The 15900-nt window shown below is 40.2% G+C and overlaps 1 protein-coding gene across 1 annotated transcript in view; it reads right to left on the reverse strand.

The window, feature by feature from the left end:
* Positions 1 to 280: 280 nt before the first annotated feature.
* Positions 281 to 15900, reverse strand: part of LOC122104167 (guanylate cyclase soluble subunit alpha-2-like) — a 61352-nt gene continuing 45732 nt past the window's right edge. The window contains exons 4-5 of the mRNA XM_042674871.1: positions 7605 to 8323; positions 281 to 391 (exon numbers count right to left, since the gene is read on the reverse strand). Of these exons, the coding sequence (XP_042530805.1) occupies positions 281 to 391; positions 7605 to 8153 (660 nt within the window). The 5' untranslated portion in view covers positions 8154 to 8323. The remainder of the gene's footprint in view (positions 392 to 7604; positions 8324 to 15900) is intronic.

Raw genomic sequence — 15900 nt, forward strand, 5'->3', positions numbered from 1 at the left:
GGGTCCTATTTTTAAGTATAAGAGAAATAGATCTGTCTCAGAAGAGATCAGAATAGAAATGTGAAGATGGCCCTAATTATCAAACAACTAAATAAGCCAGAAGGTAACTTGTTAATGGTGCGTAAGGATGTGTTTGCTATTTGGGCATTTCCTAAATGTTCAATTCCATAGATCCTGAAAAGCATAAATGGTCTTTTTACAAAGCATCATGAAAGTTGAATTAAGTTTTAAAGACAACTTTTACTATGTTTAACTACTCATGATAGATCTGGTCTAGTCTCTAAGACTCCATCTCAACCAATGGCTGGGTGCCAGTGACGTGACACACCCCTGCTACCCCAGCTATGGGGAAACACAATGTCTGGATGCGGTGGCACTTGCTTGTCATCCCCTAGGTCATGTGGAAGCACAAATAGGAAGATCACAGTCCAGGTTATCCTAGGCATTAAACCAGACTGTATCTTGGAAAGAACTAGGCCAAAACAAAGATGCTGGAGGCATGGCTCAAGTAGTAGAGAGCCCTGCTTTGTAAGAGTGAGCTCTTAATTCGATCCCCACTACCTCCCTCCCCTATACAGGAAATACAGTAAACCCCTAATTGAAAACAAAAAAGCCAAAAATAATGACAGATATAGCCAAATTGCATATATAATATTACCTATATGACATATTATAATATATATACACGGAATGATGTAATGCTGTACAAATGAGAAGTGGAAAACTTGGCAATTTCTTTAAAAATCTACACATACACTTTTTCTATGACACCACAGTTCCCCTTCTATGAATCTGCCCAAGAGAAATGGAAAATTAAATTTGCCATGCAGAACACTTCTGTGTGACGATTTCCTCCACCATTACTTACCACAGCCAAGGGGGAAAGTACAATACTGTGAAAATAAATGATTGCTACATGCTTACAACGCAGAAAACTTCAAAAGTATGCCAATATAAGACAACAACAAAAACAATCAAACGTACTCATATTTACAAGAAAAATGGACGCAGAGCCAGTCTAAAGAAATGAGAAATAGGCCTTTGGCTAGGGTAGAATCAGATATTAAATAGACTGCAAATGTTGACAGGCAACTTTTGAGAGTGCCAAATTTTTCTACAACTGCACTGTTGTGATGATCGGTCAATCACATATATCTATTAAAACACACTTCCTTGTGCAATTACAAAAATGCTCACATGAATTAAGACTGAAGAGACAGCACGTTCAAATCAGCACTTCAGATTTTTTTTTAGTTCATTCATCTACTGGCTGAAACAAAATGATTCCAGCTTAAAAACAAGGGAGCAGCCAGGCACTGGTGGCTTATACCTATAATCGAAGCTACTCAGGAGGCCGAGATCTGAAAACCTCTGCTCAAAGCCAGCCTACGCAAGAAAGTCCATAAAACTCTTATCTCCAATTAACCACCAGAAAAGCCAAGTGGCACTGTGACTCAAAGTGGTAGAGAGGTAGCTGTGAGCAAAAAGAAAGCTCAGGGACAGTGTCCAGGCCCTGAGTTCAAGTCTCACAACTGACAAAAAATTTCAAAATTAAAAATCAAGGGACGGGGCTGGGAAGGTGGCTCAGTGGTAGAGCGCTTGCCTTGCATGCATGAGGCCCTGGATTCGATTCCTCAGCACCACATAAGCAAAAAGAAAAAAGCCGGAAGTGGCGCTGTGGCTCAAGTGGTAGAACACTAGCCTTAAGCTGAAGAGCTGAGGGACAGTGCCCAGGCCCAGAGTTCAGGCCCCACAACCGGACCCCCCCCCAAAAAAAAATCAAGGGAGCAAATTAATGAAGGATTCTGCATTTTTTTTTTTACCTAAAGAGACTCATTTTCCCCTCAGCACCTATAAGACTAGAATTAAATAAGATCTGGTTTCTGATAGGAGGCAACTTGTTTGTTAAGTATAGAACTGAAAACCTTTCTTGCTGACAAAATGAAAACATGATAAAAAATACACACTTTAAACCTAAGAATGGTGTTAGTAATATGTAATCCACCATGGAATCTATCTTCTAGGTCCTCCATACAAAATAGCAATTATTCATAACAGCATTATATGTTGATTTTAACATGCTTGCCATTACCAATATCTGCTTCAAAATCTATTTTTCTAATCTACTTTAGAAGGCAGTTGTCAGCAGGGTCTAGAGAAAATTAAGCCCCCCAGAAATTCAAACTAAAAGATAGCATTTGTACATATAAGAGCAAAGAAAACCATCACCTAATTTGGACGAAGTTATGTCTGATGATCTGCTAATATACACGTAAAATCTTCATGTCAAGTTGGCCATCATTAAAACTACAGTTTAATACTTGAAATTCTCTAATAAAATACCATGATGTCAACAGAGAAAGAATGTTTACACTTTCCCAAATTAAGGTTTAAGTCAAAATGTATTCTTTTTTAGTATCATCTTTAAGTAGTTATACAAAGGAGCTGCCATTTAACAAAGCAGTTTAAGAATACAATATATCTTGATGATTGTCAAAATGTATTCTTGAAAACAACAGGAAACTTGCCTTTCAGCAGTTTCACCGTGGTATGTTAAGATAAATAGATGGAAAAGATGGATACCAGTTTAGAAAAAGTAAAGGAACACTTAATGAATATGACCATTGAAAAAGAGAGGTTATTTCCTCCTCTATTCTTTTTTTGGTCAGTCATGGGAGCTGAACTCTGGGTCTGGGCGCTGTCCCTGAGCTCTTCAGCTCAAAGCAAGTGTCCTACCACTTGAGCCACAGCGCCACTTCTGGCTTATTTTTCTGCTTATGTGGGGCTAAGGAATTGATCCCAGGGCCTCATGCATGCGAGGCAATCATTCTACCACTAAGCCACCTTCCCAGCCCCCCCCCCTCTATTGTTTGAAACTAACTTGCATTTAGGTGCCCCTTCTAATCAATCATACAAATGGGAAGATACTTCTAAAAATTAAAAGACAAATCTAATTGTATGCTTTTCCCCAGTGCCAGCCCTGAGAACAAGGGGAAGGGGAAGAGCAATGCTATTTCATCTGGCCCAGCAATGATGGATCTCCAATACCAGGATCCTTCCAGGGTGTCATCGAAGTTCTTTCACGCATTTCTACTAGATAACAATACAAGAATGTCAGAAAGAACTCATGTTATTTACTGTTTTTGAAAACCCACTATTGTTTCTGTGGGTGCCTAAGTCAACCTGTCGGTTTTGTTCTGGAAGTCACTGCGAAGTATTCAGACAAGTGAACAGAAGAGGCATTAGTAGACACACGTAATAAACCCTCGGTCCTACACTTTTCTCAATCTGACAACAGATTTTAAAATAGGGCTAGTTTGTAACTAGAAAGCTGATCCCCACAGAGGCCCTGGACAACGTGTGTAAGCTTCTAATCCTTGAAGAGATGGGAAGGGCCCACATTCTATTTTATGAACATGCTAAAGAACATCTGTAATATCAGAAGCAGCAGTAATCGTGAGGAACATTTACCCAACCCTTAATATTGGTGCTGAAGATGTTAAGAATTTTCTCTGGATTATCATTGATCTTCACAACTGTCTCAGGTCAGCAGCCCTGACTGTCAGAGAGTTACGGTCAGTCTTGAAAACAAGGTGAGTTCTTCCTGGTAGCTAAGTCACAATCCCCCTGTCTTTCCTTGAAAATGAATCTTGGAAGGTTGAGTCACAGGAACTACAGAAAGCTTTCTGATTGACTGACCTCATAGGAAGGACTGCAAATATGATTAGCCGAGATTTCTTAATTTCCACATGGAGGAATCTAATGCTCAGAGATGAATGGAAATGATCTAAAATTAGGGTTGACACAGACAGCTCTCTCCCAGTTGGCTGACACTTTTCTCCACACATCATGACCATTACCTGCACACTCTGTACAAACATTGGTTATACCATCATACACACACACACACACACACAGAGTGTGGCCCAGGTTTACATGACTATATGTTAACCCCAGATCTGTTCATTGACCATAATAGATTTCTTCTCAGATTGACCACAGTTAACTCAAAAGATCTACTTAAGAAATTTCCAAAGTCTCCTAACACTGAGATCACAGCACAAATTAAGGTGGATTTCTGATCCAGTTGTTTATTCACTGGTGTGTATCTGATTTCCTTTAGTAATAATTCATCTATAACTAATGGTTGATGCCTGACCAGGGAAAATGATGAGAAGAAAAATAGAGTTCAAGAAAAGATGAAAACCTGGGAGGGAAAGGAGGGGAGGGGTGGCGAGGGGGAGAAATAATGAACATGAGGACATGAATGAGCCCTGGAGGAAGATGGGATCAGTACCTGGCCAAACCATCTAGAAGCTTCTCTACTGACTTCAACACTGTTGAGCTAAAGCCTGCCATGGTCACTGCATCAGATGCTTCAGAGAGCGGCTTTGCACCTGGAGGGCCACCTTTACATGTGTGTAGTCATTATACCAGAAGCAAGATAGATATCATCACCAGGTGCTGGTGGCACATGCCTGTAATCCTAGCTATGCAAAAGGCTGAGATATGAGGATTCTAGTTCAAAGCCAGCCCCGGCAGGGAAGTCCATGAGACTCTTATCTCCAATTAACCATCAGAAAACCGGATGTGGTTCTGTGGTTAAGAGTGGTACAGTGCTAGCCTTGGGCAAAAGAGCTCAGAGACAGCACCTAGGCCTTGAGTTCAAGCCCCATGATCAAAAAAAAGATGGAAATTACCTGGATTCTGGGATGCTGGCTTTCTCCTTAATTGCTATGTTACCAAATTACTCATGAGTCCATTCTATCACTAGTCATACACAATTCATAGCTGACAACACAAAAGGACTTACTAAAAACATTTTTACTTCCATCTGCAAGTGCCTATCATGTGACTACTGAAGACTTTTTTTTTAAACGACATAGTAGTGATTCACTGCTATTTGAGTGCATAGTCAAACAGTTAATGAAAATCTTTAGTGTAAAACCTTCTAATACCTTGTTATTTAAAGTAGTACAATGCCAACTACAGAATAATACTTCAGGTAATATGTAGATATATCTTAGTAAGTTCAGCTATTATGAGGAAATACTACATCTCAAGATTGCGCTTATCAGCAAGGACCTAATTTTAATCCTGATTTCCCTTTTGTTTTCTGTAAGTAAGAATGATGACCTACTACTTCAAAAATGCAATTCATCTGGCTAAGACTCAATGTCAATGCTGACTATACTTTTAATTTGGAGCTACAGAATCTTTCCAAAGGTCCTTCATTGGTAAACTCAGTTGGGTAAGAAAAGTAGATAAAATGATGAGCAGATTACTGTCCTTTATTCTAACTAAAAATCTTGCCTTATTTTTAAACTGCCACAGACATGTTTAAATGATAATTGTATCTTCTCAATGAGCACAGTTCCTTATTATTGGAACTGGCAGGGGGCCTTGACATTTGAGTCACCATTTCATTATGTCTATTTCTTACCCTGGTATACAAATTAAATAGAAATACAAGCCAAATGAAATATAGAGGGGGGGAAATCGGAAGAAGTAACTTCAAATTGAATTGATTTTTCTCAAAGCTATAAAATAAATGAAGCAATTAACATTGGTTATAATACATCCTAGTTCCAGAATATTTTCAAAAATACTCATTTCAGTTCTAAGGACCAGAGATGCTTCAAATCATTCTAGCCAAACATTCAACTTCTAAACTGACAGCTTTAATACTTTCCAAATTAAGGAAATAGAGTGATTCCAGTTCTAAAACTACCACAATGAGGCACAGAAATACAGCTTGAACAAGCCTCTTCCATTCTGACAGGATTCAAAAGTCAAAATGAGAATTGTTACATATGTTTATCATTTACACATTGAAAGTATTATTAAAAAGCACCTTCATGTAGCTCAAATTTATAAATATATAAGTAAACACATTGGGGTGCAATGCAAGGGTACCCAAATATATTAATCAAAATATAGTGGTTTCGGGGGAGAACTCAAGTGGTATAATTCTTTAGAAAGACTAACTCACAGTTCAAGAAAAGAAACACCAAGACGCCGGTACTTAAAAGGAAGGGGGTGGAGTAGAGAAGTAGACAAATGAAGACAGGAAGGGGATGAGGGTGAAGGGAGAATACAGTCTTACCATTTAATGACTAGCCTCAAAACTAAGAAAATTGAAGGCAGGAATAGAGTTGGGAGAGATGGGGAGAAATGATGCAAGAGGAAACATAGATCAAGAGGCCCTGTATTCAGAAACTGCTTTGTTAAATGGCAACTCGTGTACAACTACTTAAAATAGTAAAAATTTAAAAAAAAACTTTATGTGATTGGACAGGCAGAATTCATTCAGACTAGAATGTCTAAATATGCCCAACTGGAACCCAGATGTGTCCTTAAGTAATTTCAAATTCTGAGACCTATATGATTAAAAACTATAATTGAATTAATTTCCCAAATTGCTCGATTCAGTCACACTGAATAAATATGCACCAACCCAAACTTTCTCAAATACTTCGTTTATCCTACTGAAGTTCAAAATTATAAAAGCTAATCAATGATAAAAACCAATACTATACAAAATCCTCAGGAAATCTTCATTGAGCTCTTCGGAATTTCTACAATTGTTCATTTAGGAAATAGCAACCTGCTCATTTCCAATAGCTAATAACTTCCCCCAAAAAAAAGGTTAGAAACAGGATGAGGACGCTGAGAGAATTTGACTTACCTCTACAGAAAATGGTAGGAAGCTATTTTATTCGAAACTGATTGACTGTTCAGATTATCTGTTCTGAAAATTAACAGTGTATTTCTTTCTTTAAAAAAAATCACTGACACTCTATTACCAAGGGCAAAAAAATGCTCATCGCTGATTTTTTTTATATTTCATTATTTATATTAGCATTTACTTTTTAAAACGTTTTATCTGTAGGAGAAAATTTGTGCTTAAACTTGACTATTTTAGGATTGTTTTCTGGTACTTTTTCATTGATATTGTATGACTTAGAACCCAGATCTCTCAAAAAGAATTCAAGGAAATCCACAATGAAAATACCTAGTATTCGCTGTGTTCTCACAGCAGTGAAGTACTAAGAAGAGAAGGAATTCCTGTTTCAATACTAGAATAAAATAACAGCAGAACCCTTAGGATCATCCGTTTCCAGCTTCTAGATCTTCCCTTATTCGGTATAGTAACACAAATATAGCATGCAGAGTGTAGGTTCCTGCAATGTGGAATGAGAAGATACCACATTTTTAACCTTTATTTATGTATAGAGCAGCAAGGCCTCGTGGGATGAAATCAGTTTTGTCATCAACACTGGAAATAGTCCTGAGTAGCTACTATGAGACTTTTGAGTTGGTCCCATCATTTCTGTAATTGCTATGTCCAGTATTAGTAAATGTGTGCTTTCGTGTACTGAAATAAATTAATGAGGGAGGGAAGCATTATGCAAACGACTGGGAACAGGGCCAGCCCCTTTACATATACATCCAGGGACCAGTAATCTTCTAGATGGCACTTAAAGCTCTCGTGCTCTAAATAATTAACAAGGGTAGCCAGCGTGTCATTTGTGGAGATAATCATCCCTTCTACCAGCTCCCCTCACCCATCTCAAGTCCAGGGCCAACTTGCCTGTACTCACCTTGTCTTTATTGTCGGTGCTGGACGCCTCGGGCTTGGTCCTGATCACGAACGGAGTGGACAGCCGCAGGAGGACTCTCTCGAAGGTAGCGTCGATCTTCGGGGAAACGATCTCAAAGCAGTCCTGAAACTTGAGCAGTTTGTGGGTGTCGCATCGCAGCTGCTTGCGCAGGCCTTCCCCGAGCTGCAGGACTGACAGGTTGGGGTCAAACATCAAGTGGAAAGGGAAGGCTCTGCAGAAGGTGTTGATGCTAATTCTGAGGTCCCCCGGATCGCGGGAAGTGCCCTGGGGCAGGCTCTTGGTGAGGTTGGTGTTTTCACACACCTTGATGAGGAAAGTCAGACAGCTGCAGTTGCCGGGCTTGGAAGCCTCGGAGCACAGCTTCTCGTTGGCAGCCTGCTCCACTTCCACATCCACACGGTAGATCTTCTTGCCCGCCGCCTTGATCATGCCCAGCATGGCAAACCCCACGACGTGATGCGGATGGAAGTAGTGGAGCATCAGGGTCCCTTCGGGGAGCTCTTTGCACAGGAAGGAAGGCGATTCCATGGTGGCTTGTTTCCCAAAGGAAGTTCTAATGTGTTCCAACAACGCATCGAAGCCATTAAAGAAGTCCTGCAAGGTGCCGCCCACCGCGCGAAGGACGCGCTCGTTCTCGTCAAAGCATATCTTAAAGAACTCCTCGCCAAATCTCTCTTGGATTTCCTCGAACTTCAAACCTCAAGAGAAAGGAAAAAGCGAATGTCAGGGAAGCCGGATCCGAAGAAAAGAGCTCACACCTGTAAGCCTAGCCTAGATCTGAGGATCATGGTTCAAAGCCAGCCTGAGCAGGAAAATCTGTGAGACTCCTATCTCCAGTTAACCACTAGAAAACTGGAAGGAAAGCTGTGGCTCAAAGTGGTAGCGCGCCAACCTTGATTGCAAGAGTTCAGGGACCGTGCCCAGGCCATGAGTTCAAACCCCACAACTGACAGAACAAACCAAGAAATGCTCACCAAAAGAGACAGTAAATGTGTTGAAGCAAAAGAGATACTATCCTCCATCCTCAGGCCCACAAATTTCCCACAGAAGTTAATTCATTTGTTTAGAAGCCAAGAAAGTAAACTTTAGTTCACCGTCTGAACACATCTAAGGCATTAATGAGAATGAACGTATTGTTCATTTGTGTTTAAATAGACTATGTTAAATCAGACCTAGATCTGTGGCAAAATTAAAAGAAGCTCCAGATGTTTCCCAAAAGGCCCTCTGCTCTCCCCTCCCCCTCCCCTCATCCCTAAGCTGCTCCGTTAAACACCATGCTTACTCTACTCAAACAATTGTGTCAGCCAAATTAGGTCACTTTGACAAAGAAAAAAATCAACATGAAGGCCAGGCGCTGGTGGCTCACATCTATTAAATTCTAGCTACCAGAAGCTGAGACCTGAAGATCACGGTTCAAAGCCATCCTGGGCAGGAAAGTCCCTGAGACTCTTATCTCCAATGAAACGACTCCAAAAGTTAGAAGTGGAGCTGTGTCTCAAGTGGTAGAGCTTTTAGCCTTGAGCAAAAAAGCTCAGGGACAGTGCTCAGGCCCTGAGTTCAAGCTCTAGGACGGACACACACACACACACACACACACACACACACACACACACACACACACACACACACACAATCAAAGTGAGTAATAAAGAGAAAAATCTAAGAGAATGACTCCCTTTATGGAGGAATCTATCACACTGGCTTTCGTTTCACAGATGCGATGTGCAGATGCTCGTGAGAACATCACCTAGGGAGATGAACACATCGTCACACTCTCCCGCGGCTACATTACAAGATTGTCCTTCAACAAACGTGCTCATTCACAATACCACAACCAGAGTTGAGGATAATAGCATTTGCCTGCCCAGCCCTCTAATGTGAGGACAGAACAAATCAGAGGATATTCCCCCCTACTCCAACTGCTCTGTTGTTAGCTGCTGTCAGGATTACAGAACCAGCATAATACTATTTGTTCCCCTGACTTAACCTTGTTTTTGCTTTAATTTGAGACTATCAGCTTCTCCTCTTAAAAACCCTCATTTCTTTGGGCTTATCAAACCATGTCCTCCTGATTTGATTATGTTGGAAATGCATCAACACATTTTCCTCAACAACATTCTTTTTATGCCAAATCCTTACATCATCATGTCATAAATTTAAAAAAAAAAAATCTAACACACACTCAATGCCTACATTCAATGATAGTACTCCCAAGTAAGAAACTTTCTGGTTATGAAATTCCTCCCCAAAACTAAATTCAGAATCCGTACTCTACAACATTTTTCCTGAACTAAAGAATCCAAAATACCACTGAAAATATCCCATGGATTGTTTCCAAATATTGAAGACTTGATCTCCTAAAAGCTTAGGTTCTACAAGCAATAAAAGAGGAGAGGGGGGGTGCGTCGCAACTGGCATTTCATTTAAATGAAAAAGTCCTTGCAATTAGTGAACAGACATAAAAACAGTCCAGCAAGCTCAGGTTCTACTATCAATGCCAGAATCTCAAAGAAACACCGCCCCCCTCAAAAAAAATACAAACCAGAGGCAACAAAATAAAAGCCACTGTAGTGCAAGATTGTAGCCACAAGAAAACTTTGCTGCTCTACAAGGCACTGTTCTACTTTAAGACACAATAACTGTTCGTTTTTAAATGATGTCACTAGGCATACCAGAGGCCAAAACGTTACATGTATCATTGAATAAAGCTGAATTTTTTTACAGGTTTGAAATATTTTAAGGATAATACTCTAACTCTATTCGCAGTGGTCTCATAGACACCGTAATGTCAAATTAACCAAGAAAGATTTTTCTTTCCACTGTTGCTGAAGTGCACATCCGAAAAGAAGAAAAAGAGTCCTGAGAAAGATCACTGCAACTTCTGCAAATCAATAGCCACGGCTTCCATTTTAAACCTCATCTCAAAAGGCAAAACGCACAGGGAAATCTCTCAGCACAGACAAGTGCTCAGTTCCCACCTACAGTTGACGCAAATCTCCCACCTTGCAGTAAAACACCCGAAACGTATAGACAATGCTCGTCTCCTCAAATCGCAAGACGCTATGACAGCTTGACATTTGGGTCTATAAGAATACATTCCCTCAAGAAGCAGGATTTAGAATAAACCATTCTCGTTAATGTGGAAGCTGAAAGTCAGAATTTTAAAATAATACTAAATCACCTCCTTGCAAAGGCTGATGCCCAAAACGCTGGTGTCCTTTATCCCTGAAGGAAACAGAATCCATCTCCTTTGTGGCAGGGGCCTGTTGGTTGACCCTTGTGTACTATCTCATAGCAGCTCAGACTGCTCATTGCTTGAAAACAAGGTGCTTGTCCCATTGAAATCTGCCTGCCTAGCACCAGCGCAACACCTGGCACTGAGAGAATAACACTCTTCCTTAGAAACCAAGCACTTCCTGGATACGTTTAATCATGTATTTCAGGGTACAGTTATACCACATTTAAGGACATTGTGTTAAAAAAAGACATGTCTTTTTTTTCTCCCGTGGGCCCCTACAAGTTATACACTGCCTGTGATTGGGCTACAACAGAGGAACACAGACAGTTGTTACAAGGACCCAGTAAGGAAGAACAGAACACCACAGCAGATGAACTGTAATGGAAGCCAGGTGAAGGAGCAAAAGGTAGGGCCCAGCCTGGCCCAGGGCACAGCAGATCCTAAGTGGATAATGGAGGAGCCAGCAGAAGTGGGGGGTGTGAAATGAAGGGAGCTGCATTATCAACGTTGGATTGGGAGTGCTAAGGCCAAACTTAAGAATGCCAACCAGAGAGACGAAAGCCCCTGACAGTAAGAATGGAAAGAACTGTCATGCAGGACGCTAAATGGTTTATAACCCATCTCATTTGAGTCCTTTTTGAAATTATTAAATAGGTATTTTTATTGTCTTCCTTGTACAGGTGGGGAATGTTTTTTAAAAAACATTGCACACATTCATACAACTACACCTAGCAGAGACATACCTCACCCATCTGTCTAGGACTAGCCTTTGTATAATAAGTACAGTATCAAGCAAGCAAAGCTTCCACACAGGGAAGAAACATACACGTCTTGCTCATAGTTATGTCATCTGCCGGGGTCACTGAGTATTGACTAATAAATTCATAGAACACAGAAATCAATACAGAGGCATAGTGGGGAAGAGGTATCAAAACCCACCGCAAGCAAGCTCAGGAAAGACCAGGGCAGAAAACAGTCAACTGCATTTGTCAGTCTGTGGGGACCTTGGAAAGAGCAATTTCAATGGAGAAGGGAGGCCAGAGACTTAGCATGCTGTAAGATATACGAGTCAGATGAAGAAACAGAAACCTGAATCTTCAGCTGAATCACTAGAAGGTAAAATCACTTAATTTATAAAACTGTTGGGTTGTTGTTTTTTTTATTTTAAACTCTGACCTCCAAGGGAAATGTTGACTTCATTGGAAACTAAATGAAGAGAGTCAGATAAGGTGCTAACCTAGGATCATAGATCTGGGAGAAGTTCTACAATAAAACTTAAAAAAAAATTAGTACCTTTCTGGGTCAAAGATCATCAGTGTGGGAACAAATCAAAATGGGAGGTGACCTTCAAATTGCTTAAAACTCAAAGAGCTGAATACCTACCAACAAACTCCCTTCTGTGAACTGCAGACATCTCATAGTTTGATGCTTTATAGATTTCATCAACCTAATATTTAAGTGACATAACACACTATCTCAAGTTCACATCATTGCAACAATGAGATGTACAGGCCGTTATGTCAAAAACGAACTTCACAACTTTGGTGAGGGGAGGGTGGGGAGGGGAAGGGATGGGAAGGGGAAACAGAGGAGGAAGCTACAATGCTTGATAAGAAATGTACTCATTATCTTGCCCATGTAATTGTAACCCCTCTGTACAGTATTTTCCCAATAAAAAAAATAAAGCATTTAAAACACTAAAAATAAATATATAAATAAATAAAGATACTTTCATATTTTAGGAGACAATCTTTTTTGAAGAAAATAATTAAGTTAGAAATCTGGATGGATTTTTGCAAAAATAGTGTTCTACTTCCATACCAATTTATAAAGCAATCACAGACTTAGCATCTGCCTACCAGAGAAGATGTAAGGATTGGTATTATACTTCTCAAATATGAAAAGAGAAAGTCCCACTGAGCAAATCCTACCGATCAAATTATAAGTGCAAAGGAATTGTTTTCTTATCTGATCTGTCAACATAGTCTCAGTGGAGTCTTTATGAGAGGTGAAACAAGGGCTAGGAAGGTGGCTCAGTGGTAGAGTGCTTGCCTTGCATGCATGGGGCCCAGGGTTCAATTCCTCAGCACCACATAAGTAGAAAAGGCCGGAAGTGGCGCTGTGACTCAAGTGGTAGAGCACTAGCTTTGAGCTGAAGAGCTGAGGGACAGTGCCAAGGCCAAGAGTTCAGGCCCCACAACTGACAAAAAAAAAAAAAGAGAGAGAGAGAGAGGTGACATAAAACCTTTGTTATTTCATAGCATTTGAGATAGTAGCATAATGATCTCTACCATTTCCAAGGTATTAAGCATCAAAAAAAAAAACTTGCTATTATTTTAGATTGATTGATTGATTGATTGATTGATTAGTGGCATCTCTGTCTCCTACAAGAATATAGAGTATTCAAACATTAGTTCAAAATATATAGATTAATTTTCTTCATTTAATTCTATGTCTTATATATACCAAGACACAATCGTATTTTAAAAGCCAAGATTTTAGTATCTTTGCAATAACAAATAATTGTCTACACATAGTAAGAAAAAAAAAGTGGGGGAGGGAAATCCCCTAAAGTATTTAAGATAAACTTAACTATAGAGAAGAACTGGTATTACTAGAATCATTTTATATATTTTCATTACAAAATGATTTGTGATATTTAAGTTTGCCCTGTACAATAGTGAAAATCCATCAGGACATGCTCTTAAAAAACAATGGGATGGGGGGTGGGAAGGTGGCTCAGTGGTAGAGCGCTTGCCTTGCATGCCTGAGGCCCTGGGTTCGATCCCTCAGCACCACATAAGCAAAAAGAAAAAAGCCAAAGTGGCGCTGCAGCTCAAGTGGTAGAGCGCCAGCCTTGAGCTGAAGAGCTGAGGGACAGCGCCCAGGCCCAGAGTTCAGGCCTCATGACCAGACCAAAAAAAACAATGGGATGCCAGGAGCTGGTGGCTCATGGCTGTAATCCTAGCTACTCAGGAGACTGAGATCTGAGGATCTTCGTTCAAAGCCAGTTTTGGCAGGAAAGTCTGTAAGACTCTTATCTCCAAAACCAGAAGTGGTGCTGTAGCTCAAGTGGTAGAGCATTCACCTTGAGCTGAAGAGTTCAGAGACAGCACCCAGGCAGAGTTCAAGCCCCACAACCAACAACAACAACAACAAAAAAGCCATGGGATAAAAATTTAAATAATGAAGGGGCTGGAAAGGTGGCTCAGTGTTAGAGTGCTTGCCTTGCATGCCTGAGGCCCTGGGTTCGATTCCTCAGCACCACATAAGCAAAAAGAAAAAAGCCAGAAGTGGTGCTGTGGCTCAAGTGGTAGCGCGCTAACCTTGAGCTGAAGAGTTGACCCAGAGTTCAGGCCCCAGGACCGGACCCCCCTCCCAAAAAAAAGAAAGAAAGAAAAAAGAAAAATTTAAATAATGAGAAATTTGGCATCATCAAGATGGAGTCAATCCTTACCCAGATACTTGAATGCTTTAAATAATTATCAACTGCGTTTAAGAAGCAGAGTGGCATACAAATGTATTCCAATATTATCAGTATATCAATACTATAAAAGTACCTATGATACTTCCTTTCTTGCAAATCAAACTGAAGACACCGAAGGGAAACAGCAATGAGAAGGGCAATATCCTGTTCCCCATCTCTCTCTAACAACCTCAGTGCTGAGCACTAGAGATCGAAGGGTGATCAGAGTAGAAATGGAGCTATTGAGCTGTCACTAGCTAGGTGACAGATAATTTTATCTGTAATTGTATGCATAACCTAACAACTGTACAAGCAAATACACATGACAATGGGGCTTATAATAAGGGCAGAATGACATGAGAGAATATCATGGAGCATAATGTAATCGAGTGAACCCCCCCAAAAAAACCCAACAACAACAAATCTTCCTTTATAAAATGACACATCTAAAGGACAAATAACACTTAGGTAGGCTGCTAAGCAGGAACAGACGGAAAAAAAACATTCTATAATAACAGAACATGCATGCAAAGATCCTAGAAAGGTAAACGAGGGTTCTTTCATCCACAACACAACACTGTACCTTGTTTTGGTGAATTTTTTTGAATGGGCAGATGAAAGAATTAACAAATGCACAGCTGTGTGGGGCTGACTATATGTCCATCTCATAAATTATATATATAATACATATAATATGCAGATAATATGCATATGTATATACATATATATGTAATATGCATATACTATACATATATCCATCTCATACATTATATATATAATATGTATAATATGCAGATAGCATGCATATGTATATACATATATGTATATAATATGCATATACTATACATATACTATTCAATAATATTTACATATGATATATATGCATAATCATATATAATAGATTTATGTCATGTATGATAAATGCATATCATGTGATATAGGTAGGTAGATACCATATATGCAGATATGCACTCCTGTAGGCATGCATGTGTTATTCTTCCAGTCAATGCTTTGCATATCCTTCAGTCTCTGCCAAGTCTTTTTACTCCAGGTTGACCAAGCTATACTAACTTAGTGGTTGTAAGTCCTTATTAGCTGAATTCTTCTTCCTTTGCCAACAAATACTGGGTGTAGGTGCTGAGTAGTAAGAAGTGAACAGACTCAAGGCAGCAAATGTAACATCAGTGCGTTGCTAAGCCGGCAACCTATTCAGTGACACAAAGGCCTGTTGTGGAAGACACCAAGCCAGGAGCCCAGCAGCGGTGCCACAGCTGCCAGGGAACTACAAAGAGGTGCCCCACTGGGCTGCCTGACTCAGTTCTGTCCCCACACCTGGCTGGCTTCTGAAATGCAATCTGCCACCTGGTGAAAATGGGAATGTGGAAAGGACTCCCAGGCATTGCCATCTTGCAGATAAAAGCACGGGTCTTTTATACCCGCTAGCTGAAGAGGAGGAGGAAGAGGGGTGCTTATTATGCCAATACATGGATTCTGGCTTCTGCCACTGACCATCTTGTCCAAACTGATCGCCACAGCAGCCAGAGAACATAAATTTCCACAAGGATGGAGTC

Source organism: Dipodomys spectabilis, unplaced genomic scaffold (genome assembly GCF_019054845.1).
Source record: "Dipodomys spectabilis isolate Male_0828 unplaced genomic scaffold, ASM1905484v1 ptg000023l, whole genome shotgun sequence".
NCBI classification, from domain to species: domain Eukaryota; kingdom Metazoa; phylum Chordata; class Mammalia; order Rodentia; family Heteromyidae; genus Dipodomys; species Dipodomys spectabilis.